Source organism: Lepidochelys kempii, chromosome 10, assembly GCF_965140285.1.
Source record: "Lepidochelys kempii isolate rLepKem1 chromosome 10, rLepKem1.hap1, whole genome shotgun sequence".
NCBI lineage: Eukaryota > Metazoa > Chordata > Testudines > Cheloniidae > Lepidochelys > Lepidochelys kempii.
In genome coordinates this window covers 72913626-72930764 of record NC_136389.1, presented here as the reverse complement: position 1 = coordinate 72930764, position 17139 = coordinate 72913626, and the positions used below count along the sequence as shown (strand labels likewise).

At 47.4% G+C, this 17139-nt stretch overlaps 1 protein-coding gene across 2 annotated transcripts in view; it reads right to left on the bottom strand.

The window, feature by feature from the left end:
* Window positions 1-17139, bottom strand: part of SLCO3A1 (solute carrier organic anion transporter family member 3A1) — a 227932-nt gene that overhangs the window by 52681 nt on the left and 158112 nt on the right. The window contains exon 3 of one of the 2 annotated variants that reach the window (XM_073304209.2): window positions 1461-1559. The exons of the other annotated variant lie outside the window; for it this stretch is intronic. Within the exon in view, the coding sequence (XP_073160310.2) occupies window positions 1461-1559 (99 nt within the window). The remainder of the gene's footprint in view (window positions 1-1460; window positions 1560-17139) is intronic. 2 annotated transcript variants of the gene reach the window in all.

Sequence of the window (17139 nt, the reverse complement as noted above, 5' to 3'; positions counted from 1 at the left end):
CTCCTTTTCCCCATTGGTCACATGGGGATAACAACTCAGAGTCCCTGACCTACCTCCCCTGAAGTTTTATCTTTGGCTAATGGAATAAAGTGAGAGCATTATTACTGGTAGGCTTTGTCACAAAAATGGGAATTCTTTTCCAATAAAAAAGTTTCAAACAGAATGAAACATTTTCATTTCATTCGAAACCTCGGTGTAATTTTTTGATGAAATGATTCAAATGAAAAGCGATCATTTCAAGTGAACTTGGAAATTTCTGATTTGTATTTTTCAGGCTTTTCCTCCCCTATTCATAACCCCGTCCTGTTTTCCAATGGCAAAAAAGAACAAACCAAATAGAAAAATTTTCATTTTGAATCATTTCATCAAAAATTTGGAAATTTTCAAATCCACAAACATTTTTCACGAAAAATGTCACCTAATTTAAAAATATTTTTAACCACTCTGATTAAGACATTTTTCTGTTGCTAAGTTTTAGCAGCATCCTGGCAGGAATTATTATTTGCTTTTGTGAGAGCTTTACCCCCATAATTAATACCAAGGTTCTATCAAGGTCACTTTAAAAGTTCAGTTCTAAAAAGTCTTATTTATGAGCTTGCTTTCCACTCACAAGTAGGCCCATTGACTGAAGTTATTGCATTGGCTTCAATGGAATGACTCCCAGGTATAAAATTAAATGTGTGCTTAAGTCTTTACAGGATCAGGGTCTAAATAATAATTCCCTGTCTTGGACCATGAACATTTTTATTATCTATCACCCTATTGATTCTTTCCTCTTCCCCTTTCAGAGGTGTGCTGGGCTAATGTACAGTGTAACTGGACTCTACTGACAAAAGGAATAATATCTCTAATAATAGAAGAGGAGACAGAAAGACAGATCAAGAGAGAGTGACATTTAGAATATCATTAACTGTGAAAAACTAAAGAGTAGGGCTCAGAGAGGAGAGTCACATAGCAACTATCACCAAGAGAGGTAGCACACAGATAGCACCAGAAGCTTCCTTTTTGATATGTCTCTACGCTGGGCTGCAAAGACTTCCTGTAGTAGGAAAATGGGGAGTTCGTTCTCCATGGCCTATACTGTCCCCAGTCCCTTGGTGGAGGGTGCATGCATGGGAGCTAGCTAGAAACCAGCTGTGATGGTGGCATCTCGATGCAACGTCAGTCTACAAAGAACGGGGCTGTGATCCCCTCAGCCTCATTTAACATAAGATTCCAAACCATCCCAGATGGGAACAACTTCCAGCCGCTTCCAACCGCTTCTCCACTGGAATCGAGGCGAAAGACTTTGAATCCCACCCAGCAGCTGAGTCTCTCTCAAAAGGATCTCCTCCTGCCTTGTTATGCTCATGAGCCTAAGAGACTCAATGAGAGGGGGCTTTATGAGTGAATCTCAACATCTTATCCCACAATACATCATCAATGCTCTTAGACAGCAACTCAGAAACAATTCGCCTTACTTGTGTCAATGAAGACAGCGTCCACATAGATTTTGGTACAGAAGGAGCCCAAGATAAATCCACAGGCTGGTCCAAATACCAGCATTGTAAACAGGATCCCTGCAAAGAAGCAGAAAACAACACAGGGAAATTAAACACTAGGCACAGATCGTTCATCACACATTGGGCCAAATCCAGGCTCTACTGACATCAAGTCAAGATTTGCTTCCAAAGAATACTGTAGAGCAGGGGTTCTCAAACTTTTTTTCGCTGGGCCGCTCTTTGAAAATATTTCGGGCTGTGACCCCCCGCAAGTGATAGCAAATTACGGTACATACTCATAGGTGCATACTCATGGTATTGCCACCCTTACGTCTGCAGTGCTGCTGTTGGTCGTGCTTCCTTCAGAGCAGGGTGGCCAGAGAGTGGCAGCTGCTGTATCCCCCCCATCTCCCCTTTACCCCCCCCCAGCGACATTGGGGTGATCTGGATTCAGGTTGCGGGGCTGTCTGTAGGCAAGGACTGGCCTGTCTCCCAAGATTTGTGAGAGTGTTGGGTCATCCTTTAGGATAGGTTGTAGATCCTTAATAATGCGTTGGAGGGGTTTTAGTTGGGGGCTGAAGGTGACGGCTAGTGGCGTTCTGTTATTTTCTTTGTTAGGCCTGTCAGAACGCCACTAGCCGTCACCTTCAGCCCCCAACTAAAACCCCTCCAACGCATTATTAAGGATCTACAACCTATCCTAAAGGATGACCCAACACTCTCACAAATCTTGGGAGACAGGCCAGTCCTTGCCTACAGACAGCCCCGCAACCTGAAGCAAATACTCACCAACAACCACATACCACACAACAGAACCACTAACCCAGGAACCTATCCTTGCAACAAAGCCCGTTGCCAACTGTGCCCACATATCTATTCAGGGGACACCATCACAGGGCCTAATAACATCAGCCACACTATCAGAGGCTCGTTCACCTGCACATCCACCAATGTGATATATGCCATCATGTGCCAGCAATGCCCCTCTGCCATGTACATTGGTCATACTGGACAGTCTCTACGTAAAAGAATAAATGGACACAAATCAGATGTCAAGAATTATAACATTCATAAACCAGTCGGAGAACACTTCAATCTCTCTGGTCACGCAATCACAGACATGAAGGTCGCTATCTTAAAACAAAAAAACTTCAAATCCAGACTCCAGCGAGAAACTGCTGAATTGGAATTCATTTGCAAATTGGATACTATTAATTTAGGCTTAAATAGAGACTGGGAGTGGCTAAGTCATTATGCAAGGTAGCCTATTTCCCCTTGTTTTTTCCTACCCCCCCCCCCCCCAGATGTTCTGGTTTAACTTGGATTTAAACTTGGAGAGTGGTCAGTTTGGATGAGCTATTACCAGCAGGAGAGTGAGTTTGTGTGTGTATGGGGGTGGGGGTGTGTGTGAGAAAACCTGGATTTGTGCTGGAAATGGCCCACCTTGATTATCATGCACATTGTAGGGAGAGTGGTCACTTTGGATGAGCTATTACCAGCAGGATAGTGAGTTTGTGTGTGTGGTTTTTGGGAGGGGGGTGAGGGGGTGAGAGAACCTGGATTTGTGCAGGAAATGGCCCAACTTGATTATCATGCACATTGTGTAAAGAGTTGTCACTTTGGATGGGCTATCACCAGCAGGAGAGTGAATTTGTGTGGGGGGGTGGAGGGTGAGAAAACCTGGATTTGTGCTGGAAATGGCCCAACCTGATGATCACTTTAGATAAGCTATTACCAGCAGGACAGTGGGGTGGGAGGAGGTATTGTTTCATATTCTCTGTGTGTATATAAAGTCTGCTGCAGTTTCCACGGTATGCATCCGATGAAGTGAGCTGTAGCTCACGAAAGCTCATGCTCAAATAAATTGGTTAGTCTCTAAGGTGCCACAAGTCCTCCTTTTCTTTTTACAGAAAATAAACATCATAATGGAACCTCAGGCTTTACACTTTAAATTAGATGAAACCCCTGTTGTAATACAAGGTTCCTATTACCTTTGAACAGTGTCCCAGTGTAATGCTGACAGACGCTGGTTGTCGGTGGGCAGGATCAAACCAGGGACCTCTGGAGCTTAGTGCACGAGCCTCTACCACATGAGCTAAAAGCCAACTGACTGTCAGCTAAGGCTGTAGAGCAGACTCATTAACTCTCTTTCTAAGTGGTCTTGGTGCCACTAGATGGGACAGAATACCACACCCTGAAGGTGTGTGGGTTACACCAGCATACCTCCTAACTGCAAGGGCGATCAGTGTTTCCCAGACAGCTTCCAGCCTAGATGTTGTCCCTCAGTTTCTGACTAGATTTCACTTCAAAACCCTTCTCTTTTAAAAGGGGTTGCAGTTCTCTCTCTGTCTCTCTCTCGCATGGTCACTGAGAGCAGGAGAAGTTCCCTCTTGACTTGATAGCCAGGGTGTCTCAGTGTCTTCCCATTCACTGTAATGGCCCACCATTTGTCTTCTCCTAGGTGCTTGGAGCTAGTCTCATCTGGTTGGGGAGCCAGCCCCTCCCTGGCTGACTGCCCACAGCCCCGTCAGGAGGTGGAACTGAATGTTGTAGCACAAATTAGGAGTACAGTACAGTTTTATACATACAGACAAATACATGAACTCGTGATGGCAGTTTGTATACATATCTCGAAATGACCATCAAGTTCAGAACATTACAAGCTTTCATAAGAGACCTTACTCAATATACTTTTATGCACAACAACATTGTGTACAATCAGTTAATTCAATTGCTTATTCTTTGGGGTTCAGACCCCCTGTTCTTCTGTTGCGGTGTCTGGACCCTGATTTTCACAGCAAGTGCAGCAAACAGCTTAGTGGCCAGATGTGCCCAGGTCTCAACTGGTAGGGTCACTTCTCAGGATGCCTTGCTATGAGCACAAGCTACTGCAGACACAACTCTTCTCCCAGGGCAGATTCCACCAGGGAAATCCTCACCTGTGTCCAGCCAGGTTAAATACCATCCATTTACCAGACAGGCATGGATACTTTCAGCGCCTGGGGCCAGCCTATCCCTGACATACTGAGCTGCTATAATATATGGTGTAAATGTGCCTTTTCAGCTGTTGAAACACTCCCTTACAGTTGCAGCTCCCACCCTGCCACTCCACTGAGGGGCCCCAGCATCACAGTGTTCCTGGGGGTGGGTGAAGGGGGTGTTGTCTTGACATCAGAGGAGCTGAATGGGGCTCATTCCCCCCCAGGGGCTGTGGGGCCTGCAAGGAGCTATCTGAGTCCCAGCTGGGACATTTCTCCCCCCACCACCCTGCCTCTGCCTGCACTCTGTATATTGAACTCACACTTCAGTTTGGCAGTGGGACGCATCCCTTGTCCCCTCTGCGAAGCCATCCAGAGAAGCTGTCTGCCGCTGTCCGGACATCTCGGCGGATTGGTAACGCACTGGTTAACCACAGCCTCCCAGCCCTTTAACCCGAAACAAGATTTCAGCCCGAAGCATTTTCTCCTAGCGCAATTCTCAGCAATCAGAGAAATGACCTGCACAGCTGGGGGCAGAGAGAGGAGCTGGAGAAAAGCAGTGGCCTTTTAATACCCGTGACGGAACACCAAGTCTACTGAAACAAAGCCACGTGCCCTAATGAAAGCCTGGCTGGGCAGCAAGGAAGAGTTTGCCTGGCCAGAAATAACTTTGCCTTAGTTCTGTGCATGTGTGAGCTCCTTCAAGAGCGCGGCTTGGCTTTAATAACTGATGCCACGGAGCAACCATTATCCCCTCCAGCGTCTCGCATGCAAACGGAGCTCACCGATACCGGCACCGAAATCAAGACCAATAAGGGGAGAGAGAAAGGGAGAGGCCGGGAGAAAAGAGCGGGTTTCTGAGGAGATTTTTGTAAATGATGCGAGGGAGAGATGGTGGCCTTGTGGTTAAAGCACTAGGCTGGGAGATCGGGATTCGATTCCCCTCTCGAGTGCAAACTATGGGTGTGACCTTGGGTAAGTCACTTATGGTAGGAATTTCAAAGGCCCGGTGTGTGCCTAAATCCTATGGAAGGGTGATGGGACTTGTGCTCCTAAATCACTTGGCATCCTTTGACAATCCAAGCCTTAATCTCTTTGTGCCTCTCTTCCCCCTCTGTAAAATGAGGATACTCCTCCTTTACTTCACATTGGTGAGGAAAGGGTACGTTCACTAATGTCTGCCAGGTGCTCTGAGGGGGCAGACACTGAGGGGGTGGGATCTCCCTCAGAGAAATGGGGTCCAGGGAAGACTGTTGCAGGGGGTGGGAGCTGCAGAGGAGAAGGGTCTCTTGCTATCAGTGTAAAAATGCATGAAGGAAGCTGGTGCTATGGGGGAGGGAGAGGCTGGATGAAGACCGCAGAGGTTTCTAAAAATAAGCAGATCAACTCTCTACTGGCCCCTGGAGCACTGTGGGGCTAGTGGATTTGTTTATGGGTGGCAGTGACATGGATGGATGGGGGTCAGAGGGGAAGGGAGCGTCTCCAGATACAGCAAGAGGTGATGGGCAGTACTAGGGCTGGATTTGTCCAAAGCACCATGCTAGCCTGGTGCTCTTAACAAGGTGTATGGTTTTTAAAGGGAAAACACTTCTTGATATTACTAGTTATCTAAGAGGATTAACTTGTAATATTGTCTTGACACACTTTGAGAGTCAAAGGTAACATTGCAAATAGACCTGCTGAGAAAGAGTAAGTCGCAGCCTACAGAGCACGGCTGAACTCAGCATAATGGGAAATGCTGAATTTGAGCTAAGATAAATCATATTCAGTCCCCACTTCAGACTGTGTGCTGGAGATTGCTAGATATGATCCCACGCTGCCATCTGCCACATTTCAGACTCAGGCATATGGCACAGTGAACGTGCAGGATAACCTCACTAACCTGAGACTCTACACTAAAGCTGGCAGGATCTCCTCCATCTATCTGCAGTACAGCAAAAGCCGCAAGTGACAGAGACACTGGTACTTTTATCAAACACACCGCAGTACACGTACTCAAACTCTCCCAGCATTCAAACCAAACTACAACTGACAAAAGAAAAGGAAAGGAGCACACTTTTTGAAATGCAGCATTCAGGCTTTATCAGCATGTTTGAACTCTTTTTTTGCTAGTTCACAAGGTTCACTAATTCACAGGTACTTTGCCAGTCAACATGGGAATGGGCAAGGATCTGCTATATGTGTGTGGGTATGCACAGAGTTATGCACTAATAATTTGTTTATATGCCACTATGTAATATTAATCATAATAATAGTGCTAGACAGTAATAATAATTGTGTGTGTGTGCAAAGTCAGACTTTTGTTGACTGGGGGATCCGTTGCAAATTAGCCCCATATGTGTTATTGCTAAGGCTGTGTGTCCATCACAGAGGTCATGGAAGTCACGGATTCTGTGACTTTCTGTGACCTCCGTGACTTTTGCAGTGGCCAGTGTGGCTGGCTCAGGGGGTGCCCGAAAACTCGGGCAGCCCCTGGGCCAGCAGCAGTTTGGGTGTGGGAGGGGCCTCAGGGCTGGGTCAGGGGGTTGGGGTGTAGGGTGGTGCTTATCTGTGGGGGGGCCTTCCCGGAAGAGGCCAGCATGTCCCTGCAGCTCCTAGGTGGAGGAGCCAGGGGGCTCTGTGCGCTGTCCCTTCTTGCAGGCACTGTCCCCGCAGCTCCCATTGGCTGCGGTTCCCAGCCAATGGGAGCTGCGGAGCTGATGCTTGTGGTGGGAGCAGTGCCTGGAGCCCCCCTGGCCTTCCCTCTCCCTAGGAGCTGCAGGGACATGCCGGTCAGAGCCAGGTAAGGAGCCTGCCAGCACTGCCAGCCCCCCACTCCCGCAGTGCCAGCGGGGGTCCCAGGCCCCCCCCCCCCAGCTCCAGGTCCTGGGCAGCTTGCTGCCACCCACCCATACCCTCCAGCACCAGCGGGGGTCCCGGGCTACCCCCCAGCACCCGTGTCGCCCCCAGACTGCTACCCCCTCCAGAGCACCCACAGCCCCCCGGCCCAAGTTTTAGTCAGGGGTCATGGTACATATAGTAGAAGTCATGGACAGGTCACGGGCTGTGAATTTTCGTTTACTGCCCATGACCTGTCCATGACTTTTACTAAAAATACCCGTGACTAAAACGTAGCCTTAGTTATTGCTCAATACCTGTAGGCACACGATAAGGCCTGGATCCTGGAAGTCCTTGCACAGCACACCATGTGCAAGCCTATTGCACTCTAGTATATGTATGAGAGGAGGCTACACACGGGGGCGCCTATTGTTAGGATATAGATATTCAGGTCTGTCTGTACAGGCCTGTACTCTAGAATTTAGGTGTATTCTTATCACTTAGCTAGCTATAGAGGTATAAAAGAAAGAATCAAAATCACTGTCTGCCGGTGTAAGGGCCTTCTCTTACTGTGACAGTCTGAGGCCCTGTGCTTAGGCTCAGGCCTTTGGCTAAGCAGCAGAGGCAGCCGTAAGCTGGGAAGCGACCGGTCACATCCTCACATTCCAAACTAGTCACATTGAAATAAGGTGCTATTGGGCTGTGAGGAACACAATCCTGTCCTGATCATGCCTATCGCCTCCAGAGAAAGGGAAGTGCCTAGAAGATGTAAAAGGAAACTTAGTTTGATAGCATCCTGTCTGGCAAGAACTCACTTATCAATAGCTGGGATGTGAAATCCTCATTTCTGTGTTGTTCTGTCACTGTAATCCCCATTTCCCTATTGTTTGTCTGTATAATCTCTGTCTGGTTCTGTGATTGTTCCTGTCTGCTGTATAATTAATTTTGCTGGGTGTAAACTAATTAAGATGGTGGGATATAACTGGTTAAATAATCATGTTACAATATGTTAGGATTGGTTAGTTAAATTTCAGGAAAATGATATAGCTAAGCAGAACTCCAGTTTTACTATGTAGTCTGCAGTCAACCAGGAAGTGTGTGTGTGGGGGGGAATGGGAAGAGGGAATGGGGGTGGGGAAATTGGAATCATGTTTTCCTAAAGGGGGATATGGGAACAGGGAATGGGGGTGGGGAAATTGGAATCATGTTTAGCTAAGGGCAGGAATGGGAACAGGGACACAGGTAAGGCTCTGTGGTGTCGGAACTGGGAAGGGGGACACTAAGGAAAGAAACTGGAATCATGCTTGCTGGAAGTTCACCCCAATAAACATTGAATTGTTTGCACCTTTGGACTTCGGGTATTGTTGCTCTCTGTTCATGCGAGAAGGACCAGAGACGCAAGTGGGTGACGGAATAAGCCCCCTATCACCTATGGTTAAGCACTAGGTGTAGGTAGCCCTCTGCAATGAGCAGAAGTGAGTCTCAAAATCCCTGCCTCCTTGCTCTCAAGTGCACAGGGCTGCAAGGGAGGGTGGGGGGCAGAACAGGCACGTCTGAGCAAACACAGGGTCAGAATTTCATCTGCTGAAAATTGGCATAGCACCACTGAAGCCAATGGAGATGGCTCTTGGAAATCAGCGCCCAGAGTCCAGAGCCCCTGGGTAGCGGTGGCAGCCGGGAACCCCCAGGGCTCCCCAGTGATTTAAAGGGTCTGGGGCTCTGCTGCGGTTGTGGCAGCGGGAGCCCTGGGCCTTTTAAATTGCCCCCAAGCCCCGCCTCTGCAGCTGGTAGCTCGGGGGTGATTTAAAGGGCCCCGGGCTCCCAGCCGCCACTACCGCAGCTGGAGCCCTGGCCCTTTAAATCTAGATTTAAAGGGCCTGGGTATTTAAGGCCCTGCCTCTTCCGGTCGAGGCCACGCCTCTTCTGGTTGAGGCCACACCCCCTGCTCAGGACTCCAGCGTACTGGGAGGTCCTCTAACTTACTTGCACCCCTGGGCTTAACGTGATCCCCAGCATATGAATGAGACCTTATCTAACATGCACTCTTTGGGCCCTTGCCTAGCGAGCGCACACAGATGATTTGCTCTTGGGAAGCACAATGCTCTCAGGCAAACACGTCCCCATATTATTGTTACAGCAGTTACAGAAATTGCTCTCTTCCTGAGATAAGGTCACACAGGGCAATAGAATGTCTTAGAGTGGTGACGGACTCCCACAGACATCAGTGTCCTAACAGCCACACTAAAGCCAAGACTAAATTCCCAGTACTCCCAGTGGGCATTGTGTATGTGGATCGAGGGTAATCCTGGGTCAGCAGATGGGCTTTTCCACCAAGTTCCAGGGCCATCACCATGGCAGGCGACATGTAGCTTTCTACAGCTTAGAATGAAATACACGTGGTGTTGGGCTGGAGCCCAGAAGGCAGGCTAAGCCAGCTGTGATTGGGGTCTGACCTGTTCTCCAGAGCCAGCAGGGCGTCAGTCCTTTCTTTGTAACCACGAATTGTAGCCGCTGATTTTCACAAAGTGTTTTGCACTCTCTGGAGCGCTGTGAACTTTCAAAGGCTGCTGTTTGCTGCCCACGCGGGATCACTGGGGTAAGTCACACGTGGCATGTCACGAGAGGCCAAACCCTGAAATCCTTAATCCTCTGGCAATGGGGTCATTGAAGTCAGTGGGAGTTTGGGCTGAGGAAGGACTGCGTTTGACCTTATGCTGTTTTCCTGCACAGTGACAAGTCCCAGTTTCAGTTGTGTCAGACTCCAGGGGTATGTAAGCCGGCCCACTTGAATCAGAGCTTGGTTTGGGACTGCAGTGACCAAGAAAGGGACAGAGACAGAGATCCGAGGGAGCAAGACATCAGCATGTGAGAAAGGAGATCCATTTTCTAACACAGGGAACGAACAAGAATGTGTTAGGCGAGCTGATAAAGCACTAGAGAGACTGGTAAAACTGAACACTGGAAAACGTCACTCTGAACGTTCAGCACTAGAGGGCGCTGTGGGATTAAAGTGTCTGCTAAAAGAATGGACTTTTAAAGTATCTTATGCTAAAACATTAAATTATCTTTCACCTCCAGGTTAATTGCAGTTACCCCCCTTCCCCCAAAGGTAACTGTGTTTTTACTTCCCTTAAAGTTTACCCTAAAAGCAAGCTCTCTCCGTGTTCCTCTTCAGAGGATCCCATCTTAATGCCCGCCATGTACTAACAATATACTACAGACAGTCCTCGACTTTACGATGTTCGAGTTAGGACGAACAGTATTTACGACGTTTCTAAACGGAAATCCTGTTTGGACTTTCTGATGTTGCTTTCGACTTTGCGATGCTCAAGCCAACATTGTTCCTGTGGGAAAATCGAGTTACAACGTTTCGACTTCAGACGTGATTTTCAGGCCAATTGTGTCATGAGCCCAGGGACTGCCTGTACGGTATTATCCTTTAAAATAAAATGTAACTCATCTGAGGGTTCCCAAAGCACAGCCCCTACGTACAGCTATTCTGCACCTGGCATGGAAGTGAAGTGGAAAGACAGTCCACTGGGTAAGTGATCACCTCAAATTTGTGAGACAAATGTTCAGTTTCATGTGTGACCTTGGGTGGGCCACTTAGTCTCTCTGTGCCTCGGTTTCCCAGGGGTAAGATAGGGATAACAGCTCTGCCATACTTCACGGGGGTGCTGTGAGGACAAATACATTACAGATACCTACAGTGATGGGGGCCATATAAGTACCTAAGATAGGTGGACCATGACAGAGGTTCAACAGAGCATGCCACAATGCACAACAGTTTGAGACAGGAGCTGAAGAATACTGTATCCAGATTTAGGGGAGTGGAATAACCCATGTTAAAGTTTTCCAGTCACCCCCTTCCTCTGTGATCTTTAATGACCCCACTCATTAAGAACGCTTCCATCTCACCCACCAGCAACAAAGAGCCCTTAATGCTATCAAGGAGCAGGAGCTACTTATTAGTAGAGATAGGCCTGACCCAATATCCTGTCCCAAACTTGGGGGGAAGGGGGTACAGTATGGAAAGGAGGGTGTTTTAAAATCCTGAATCCTGTGGCTTGGCCTATCTATCCCCACTTGTTAGGCCTTTTCCAGTGTTTGCCTCTTGCTTTGACATCAGCCTTATGTGGCTGTGGAGGGCATGAGGGACCCCTAGGCCCTGCTAACCTGCTAATGGAAAACTACTCTTCCAAGTAGGCTGTGATCTGTTTTCAGCAGCAGAGAGACTGTGGGTCAAATCTTGGCCCCACAGTAATTTGTGGCAAAACTCCCACTGACTGCAACAGGCCCCAGGACTGGCCTGGTATGTCTTGCTTCAGCCTCCTTCCTTTGGTTGTCTCTGTGTGGGCTCCTCTCTCCCAGCTTGGGCTCCTCTCTCCCAGCTTGGGCTCAGCTGCAGTATGTCATCACCTCCCTGCCTCAGTAACAGGCATGAGCAGTGGTGGACACAATGCTGCCTTGGAAATGCAGCTCTCCTGGTCTTTGGGACAGCTGCACTCACTCCAGCCAGTGTTCTGTTTTCCCAGGTGATAGTCACCTGTTGGGCCCCATGGTTAACCAACTGCGGGAGTGTCTCTTTTTCAGCATTTGACTCCTATACAGAGCTGGGCAGGAATTAGTTTTCCCATCCCAGGAAAACTTTTGAGATTTCCTATCCCAAATCAGGACGAAAAGTCATAATCTGGACAATGTTCAGTAACTGACAATCCAATAAATAAAAAAAGTAAATAAATAAATATTTGATTCCTATATTTTGATTTCAAGATCTTAATTAACCCCCTCACCCCCATTAAATGTCAAACCAAAAGTCATTTCAAACAGAAATAAACAGGGGTCTTTACTGCTTAGAAAATGTCAACATGAGATCTCTTTGAAACTTTTTTCTAATTTTTTTTCAAAATGAAAAATTTATTTAAAAAAAAAATCAGTCCTTTCCCACAAGTTTTGGTTTCAACAAATCAGCATTTCCCAACCAAAAAAGGTCATCAAAAAATTCCTGACCAGCTCTAGTTAATTATAATAAAACCTAGCGCGTCAGTCATGCTTTTCATTAGAACTCTCCAAGCACTGTACAGAGGGGAAGGGAGGAGTGATAGGAAGTATCATTACCCCCCTTTGCACATAAGGAGAAACCGAGGCACAGGGAAGGTGAGGTGATCTGCCCAAAGTCACACAGCAGGTCAGTGACAGAGCTGGGAAACATCCCACTGAATGAATGGTTTTCCACATTGCAGTGAAGCAGAGCAATCCTTAGGCAAACCCTGCTACACACTGCTGGCTAAGAGATACTGAAGAAAACTCAAGCTCCCTGTGTTTGCAATGAGAAGTGGGAGAAGCATCTGTCCTGAATCCCTGTAGTGAGTTAACATGGAACAGTAACTCACAGCAGAAATGCCTCCTGGCTGGAAACCAGACTCCAACATGAAAAATACCCGGACGAACATGCTTGTTCTTTAGGGAGCCTGTTTCATGTTCATTTTCAGGAAGGGATCACTCGTGAAGAAGAGCAGCTCCAATGCACAGTGGTGGGCTGGATAAAGGCAACGGGTCACGGAACAAGAACTTTCACTTCAAAACCCGTTAGTGCTAAACGCTAAATGCCAGTTCCACTGCAGGTGCTTGAGCAAAAGGAGAAGAGTGCACCTTGCAGAGACGAACATGAAGTGAAGCAGGTCAGAGCAAAGCCAGAATGCTTTGCTGTGATCTCTACTGGAAAGCTTTGCAAAGCGATCCATCTGCCATTTAACTACTCTGGCAGCTGCCTCCGAGTGGGGATTGGAGCTGAGGGAATCCAGGTTGTGCCCAAAGCAAAAGAGCAAGAGATGGCTATATTTCACAGCATTCCTGACGAGTGATAGGTGCGTAGTACGAGAGCAGGTGAGAAATGCCAAGAGAGTGACAATATTTTCTTATCCACAGGGCATTCATACAAGGGTGCATGTGATCATCGGCTATTCAGAACCCACAACTCTAGTTAAGGTCACATAACAGTTTCCATTCCTAACCTCCCATTTTCACTCACTCAGAAATTTCCCAGGCTTGGTCTCTGCCCAAAGTTGAATTTATTTTAGTGAATGACTGAGACAGAATGGTTGAGCTGTTTTTGAAGAGAGTAACGTATAATATTTATACACACATGCACCCCCACTCCCTGGAGGATATATATTTATATATTGCTCCCTGCAAGATTTAGAGTTACGGGCTTAGGACCTGATGAAGTAGGGCACTTACGTACGTGCTTAACTTTAACCATTGACTTCAAAGGAACTTTTCATGTGCTTAAAGAGGAGCTTTGCTGTATATTGGGGCCTTATGTAGGTGATGAGCCCCAAGCAAGAGACAATGAAAGGGGAAAGGTTAACAAGGGGGGTGAGAGGTGAAGTGACACAGCAGGTGTGTTGAGGCATCATAGGAGAAATATAAATACATAAGCAGATGTCTTTATTTAGTGAGTCTCCCTGAGATGTCAGCATCCTTTTAACATGAGCATCAGAAGCCAATGTAGAAAAGGGCAGCTGTATAAAAAGGTGCGAGGGTGATATCCTTGTGGCTAAGGTCAAGCAGAGTAACAGTTTATTTTAGGGGCTCTCAATAACTAGTTTCTTATTTGTTAGCAAGGGAGAGAGTGCTCTTACTGTGTCCCATTAAGCATGGCCATTTATTCAGTAATCCTTTCCCCCGATGGGGGATTTTGCTGCCTTGACTTTATTATTTTCGACACATTCGATGTTCTGGATCAAGTCTTGCAACTTATTTTTTTGGTTTAACAAATTGATTGTAGTTCACAGATTCACTTAGATCACACTAAGAGAAAACAAAATAAATGCCCATCCAAGAATCCAGAGGGAATCCCAAATGGAATTTGAACATGCAGCTCTCTGTGCTAAATTCCTATCTACCAGTAAAATTACTGCACATTACACTACATATAGTAAAATTAACTGGGTTTTTTAAAAAAAACAGCTAAGAATTTTCAGGTGTCACATTAGCCACCAGAAGGCGCTCTGCAATCCCAAGAACTAGCAGAGAGCCACAGAGACTGACAAAATCTCATTAATGATTTTACATATGGACTATATAGTTCTAACAAAATGCATCTCCTCTAGTTCCTACCAGCCTCTGCAATCAGACCAAGTCATTGGAAGGACTAGGAATTAAGTCCTGAGTTCTCAACCTGGCTCTGCCACTGACACACACTGTGGTCTTGCCAAGTCCCTTTGCTTCCCCATGCCTCAGTTTCCCCACTATAAAACCAGCCTAATACTACTAGCATTGCCAACTCTCACAATATTTGATGTTTTACTTAAAGCTCCAGCTCCCAGAGGCATGCAATCAGGTGAGAATCTCTGTTTTCATTGTTTTTTAGCCCTGGTGGTTGCAGGGAAGAGCTTGGAATCACAATCTGACCCGAGGGCACCTAAAGGCTCAGGAGGCAAAGAAAAGAAGCCCATGTTTGTTAGATTTCTTTTAAAAAAAATCACAATTTTTAGGAACCTGACTCATGATTTTTGAACCCTTAGAGTTGGAGATACTATAGTACAGACCCACCCATGTCTGTGCAGCGCTCTGAATGTGGAAAATACTATGTATTATTAGGGTTCCAGAATGAATCGTTGGGTTGGGATAGGCCTTTAAAGTGAGACAATGTAGCCTAGGCAGCCGAGCTCAAACATATAAGTTCTTATAGTCACTGGCCTGCTGGGTGTCCTTGGGCAAGTCACTTCCCCGCTCTGTGCCTCAGTTTCCTTATCTGAAAAATTGGAATAACTATCCTGCCCTCCTTTGTAAAGTATTCTGAGAGCTACTAATGGAAAGAGACTTAAGTGCAAGGTATTATCTCTATATTATATTATATTATATTATATTATATTAGAGACTCTGCCACCGAGTCCCTGAATGGCCTTGGCCAAATCACCTTATTCACCTCCTTGCCTCATGTAGAATTTTTCACTGTTCCTTGCGTCATGGGGCGTTTGTGCTGCTGAGTTAGCATCTGTACTGAGTGCTAATCTTGATTGTTATTTCTAGCTCCCTATCACAGCCTAGGAATTATTATTGTTTATGCAGGCTATTACCACAACACTAATTTAACTGTAAATTCCTTTATTAAATCCAGTCTGAATGCTATTTATACAACTGCTCTAACCAGGCCTAAATAATAAGTAAATTGACTACATCAAAACAGTAACAAACCATTTATAAGCATTTGATCAAGATATTTACAAACAGGCTAAACCCTGGGATGCTCAGACTCATATTGCTCAAACAGGTCGCGTTTAATAAGCAATAAAGTCATAGAGGAGAGAAGAAATCAGTTCTCAGGGTGGGGATCTACTGAGCACCGAGGGCAGGGGACCTAGATTTAGAATAGCTCTCGTCACACAGCTTCCGGGCGAGGCACAAAAGCAACTCACTGGCCCATAAAGATTCTGAGTATCCTTTTCAGAAGCACCTTTGTGATTTAGGAACCTAACCCCCATTTTTAACAGTGACTCAGGTGCCTAAGTCACGCTGCCTCTGAGAAGGTTACGCTCTCTCTCCGCTGAAAATCATGCACACCCACCCCAGCAAAATCATCGTCCCTTCAGCAGAAGCCTTCGTCCTGCCTTGATGCCTAACACCGGCAGAGCAGTACAATTTCAGAGCCCAGAATCCTCTACCTAAGAGCAGCCTGCCCCCAGATGTACACATCTCGGGCTAACAGGCAAAAGCATCGGAGCTGGCTTCAAGTGAAGCAGCAGAATGTTAGGGATAGAGGGGGGGGGGCTCATAAGAATTGCACTGGGTCCCCCGCAAGACAGACAAGTCCCTGGCATCAATACTGAGGCTCCAGTGTTGGTTTGTGAAGGAGCAGTGGTTGATCTGGGCTGCGATGGGCTGAGATCCAGAGACAGGATGCCGCTGTTCCAGGAAATCAGGGTGTAGAAACCTGCGCCTGACTCAGAATGAAGCAAGTGGGGATCCCTGCGCTGTGCTCTCCCAGACACCAGCTGTGCTGTCTAGTACTGAGAGCCAAGGAGAGAAAGTGACTGGATCTCCCTGTGCCTCTTAGGGTTGCCAACTTTCTGACTGCAAAAAAACGAAAACCGCTGGCCCACCCCTTCCCTGAGGCCACGCCCCTACTCACTCCATCCACTCTTCCCCACCCTCGCTCATTTTTACCAGAGTGGCCGGGGGTGCAGGATGGGGCGTGGGCTCTGGGAGGGAACTGGGGTATGGGATGGGGCTCACGGCTGGGGCAGGGGGGTGGGGTGCAGGAGGGGATTCAAGGTGCAGGCTCCGGGCAGCACTTACCTCAGGCGGCTCCTGGAAGTGGCCGGCATGTCCCTCTGGCTCCTAGGTGGAGGCGCGGCTAGGTGGTTCTGCCACCCATCCTCAGGCACTGCCCCCACAGCTCTCATTGGCCTCGGTTCCTGGCCAATGGGAGCTGCGGAGCTGGCGCTCAGGGCAGGGGCAGCATGCGGAGCCCCTGTGGCCGCACCTCTGCCTAGGAACTGGAGGGAAATGCTGTCCACTTCTAGGAGCTGCATAGAACCAGGGCAGGCAGGGAGCCTGCCTTAGCCCTGCTGTGCTGCTGACCGGACTTTTAATGGTCTGGTTGGTGGTGCTGACCAGATCTGCCAGGATCTCTCTTCAACCATGCGTTGCAGTCGAAAACCAGACACCTGGCAACCATAGTGCCTCTCAGTGCCCCATCTGCAGAAAGCAGCTGAATGAAAGCAGCTCACAGAATCCTCTATGGCGAAACAGCACCTGCCTGCATTGTGGGCATTTTTATTCCCACACACAGATGAAGGAAGCAGGAGAGAAAATATTGAATCATTTGACATGAGTGCAGGACTGCTCCCTCCAGG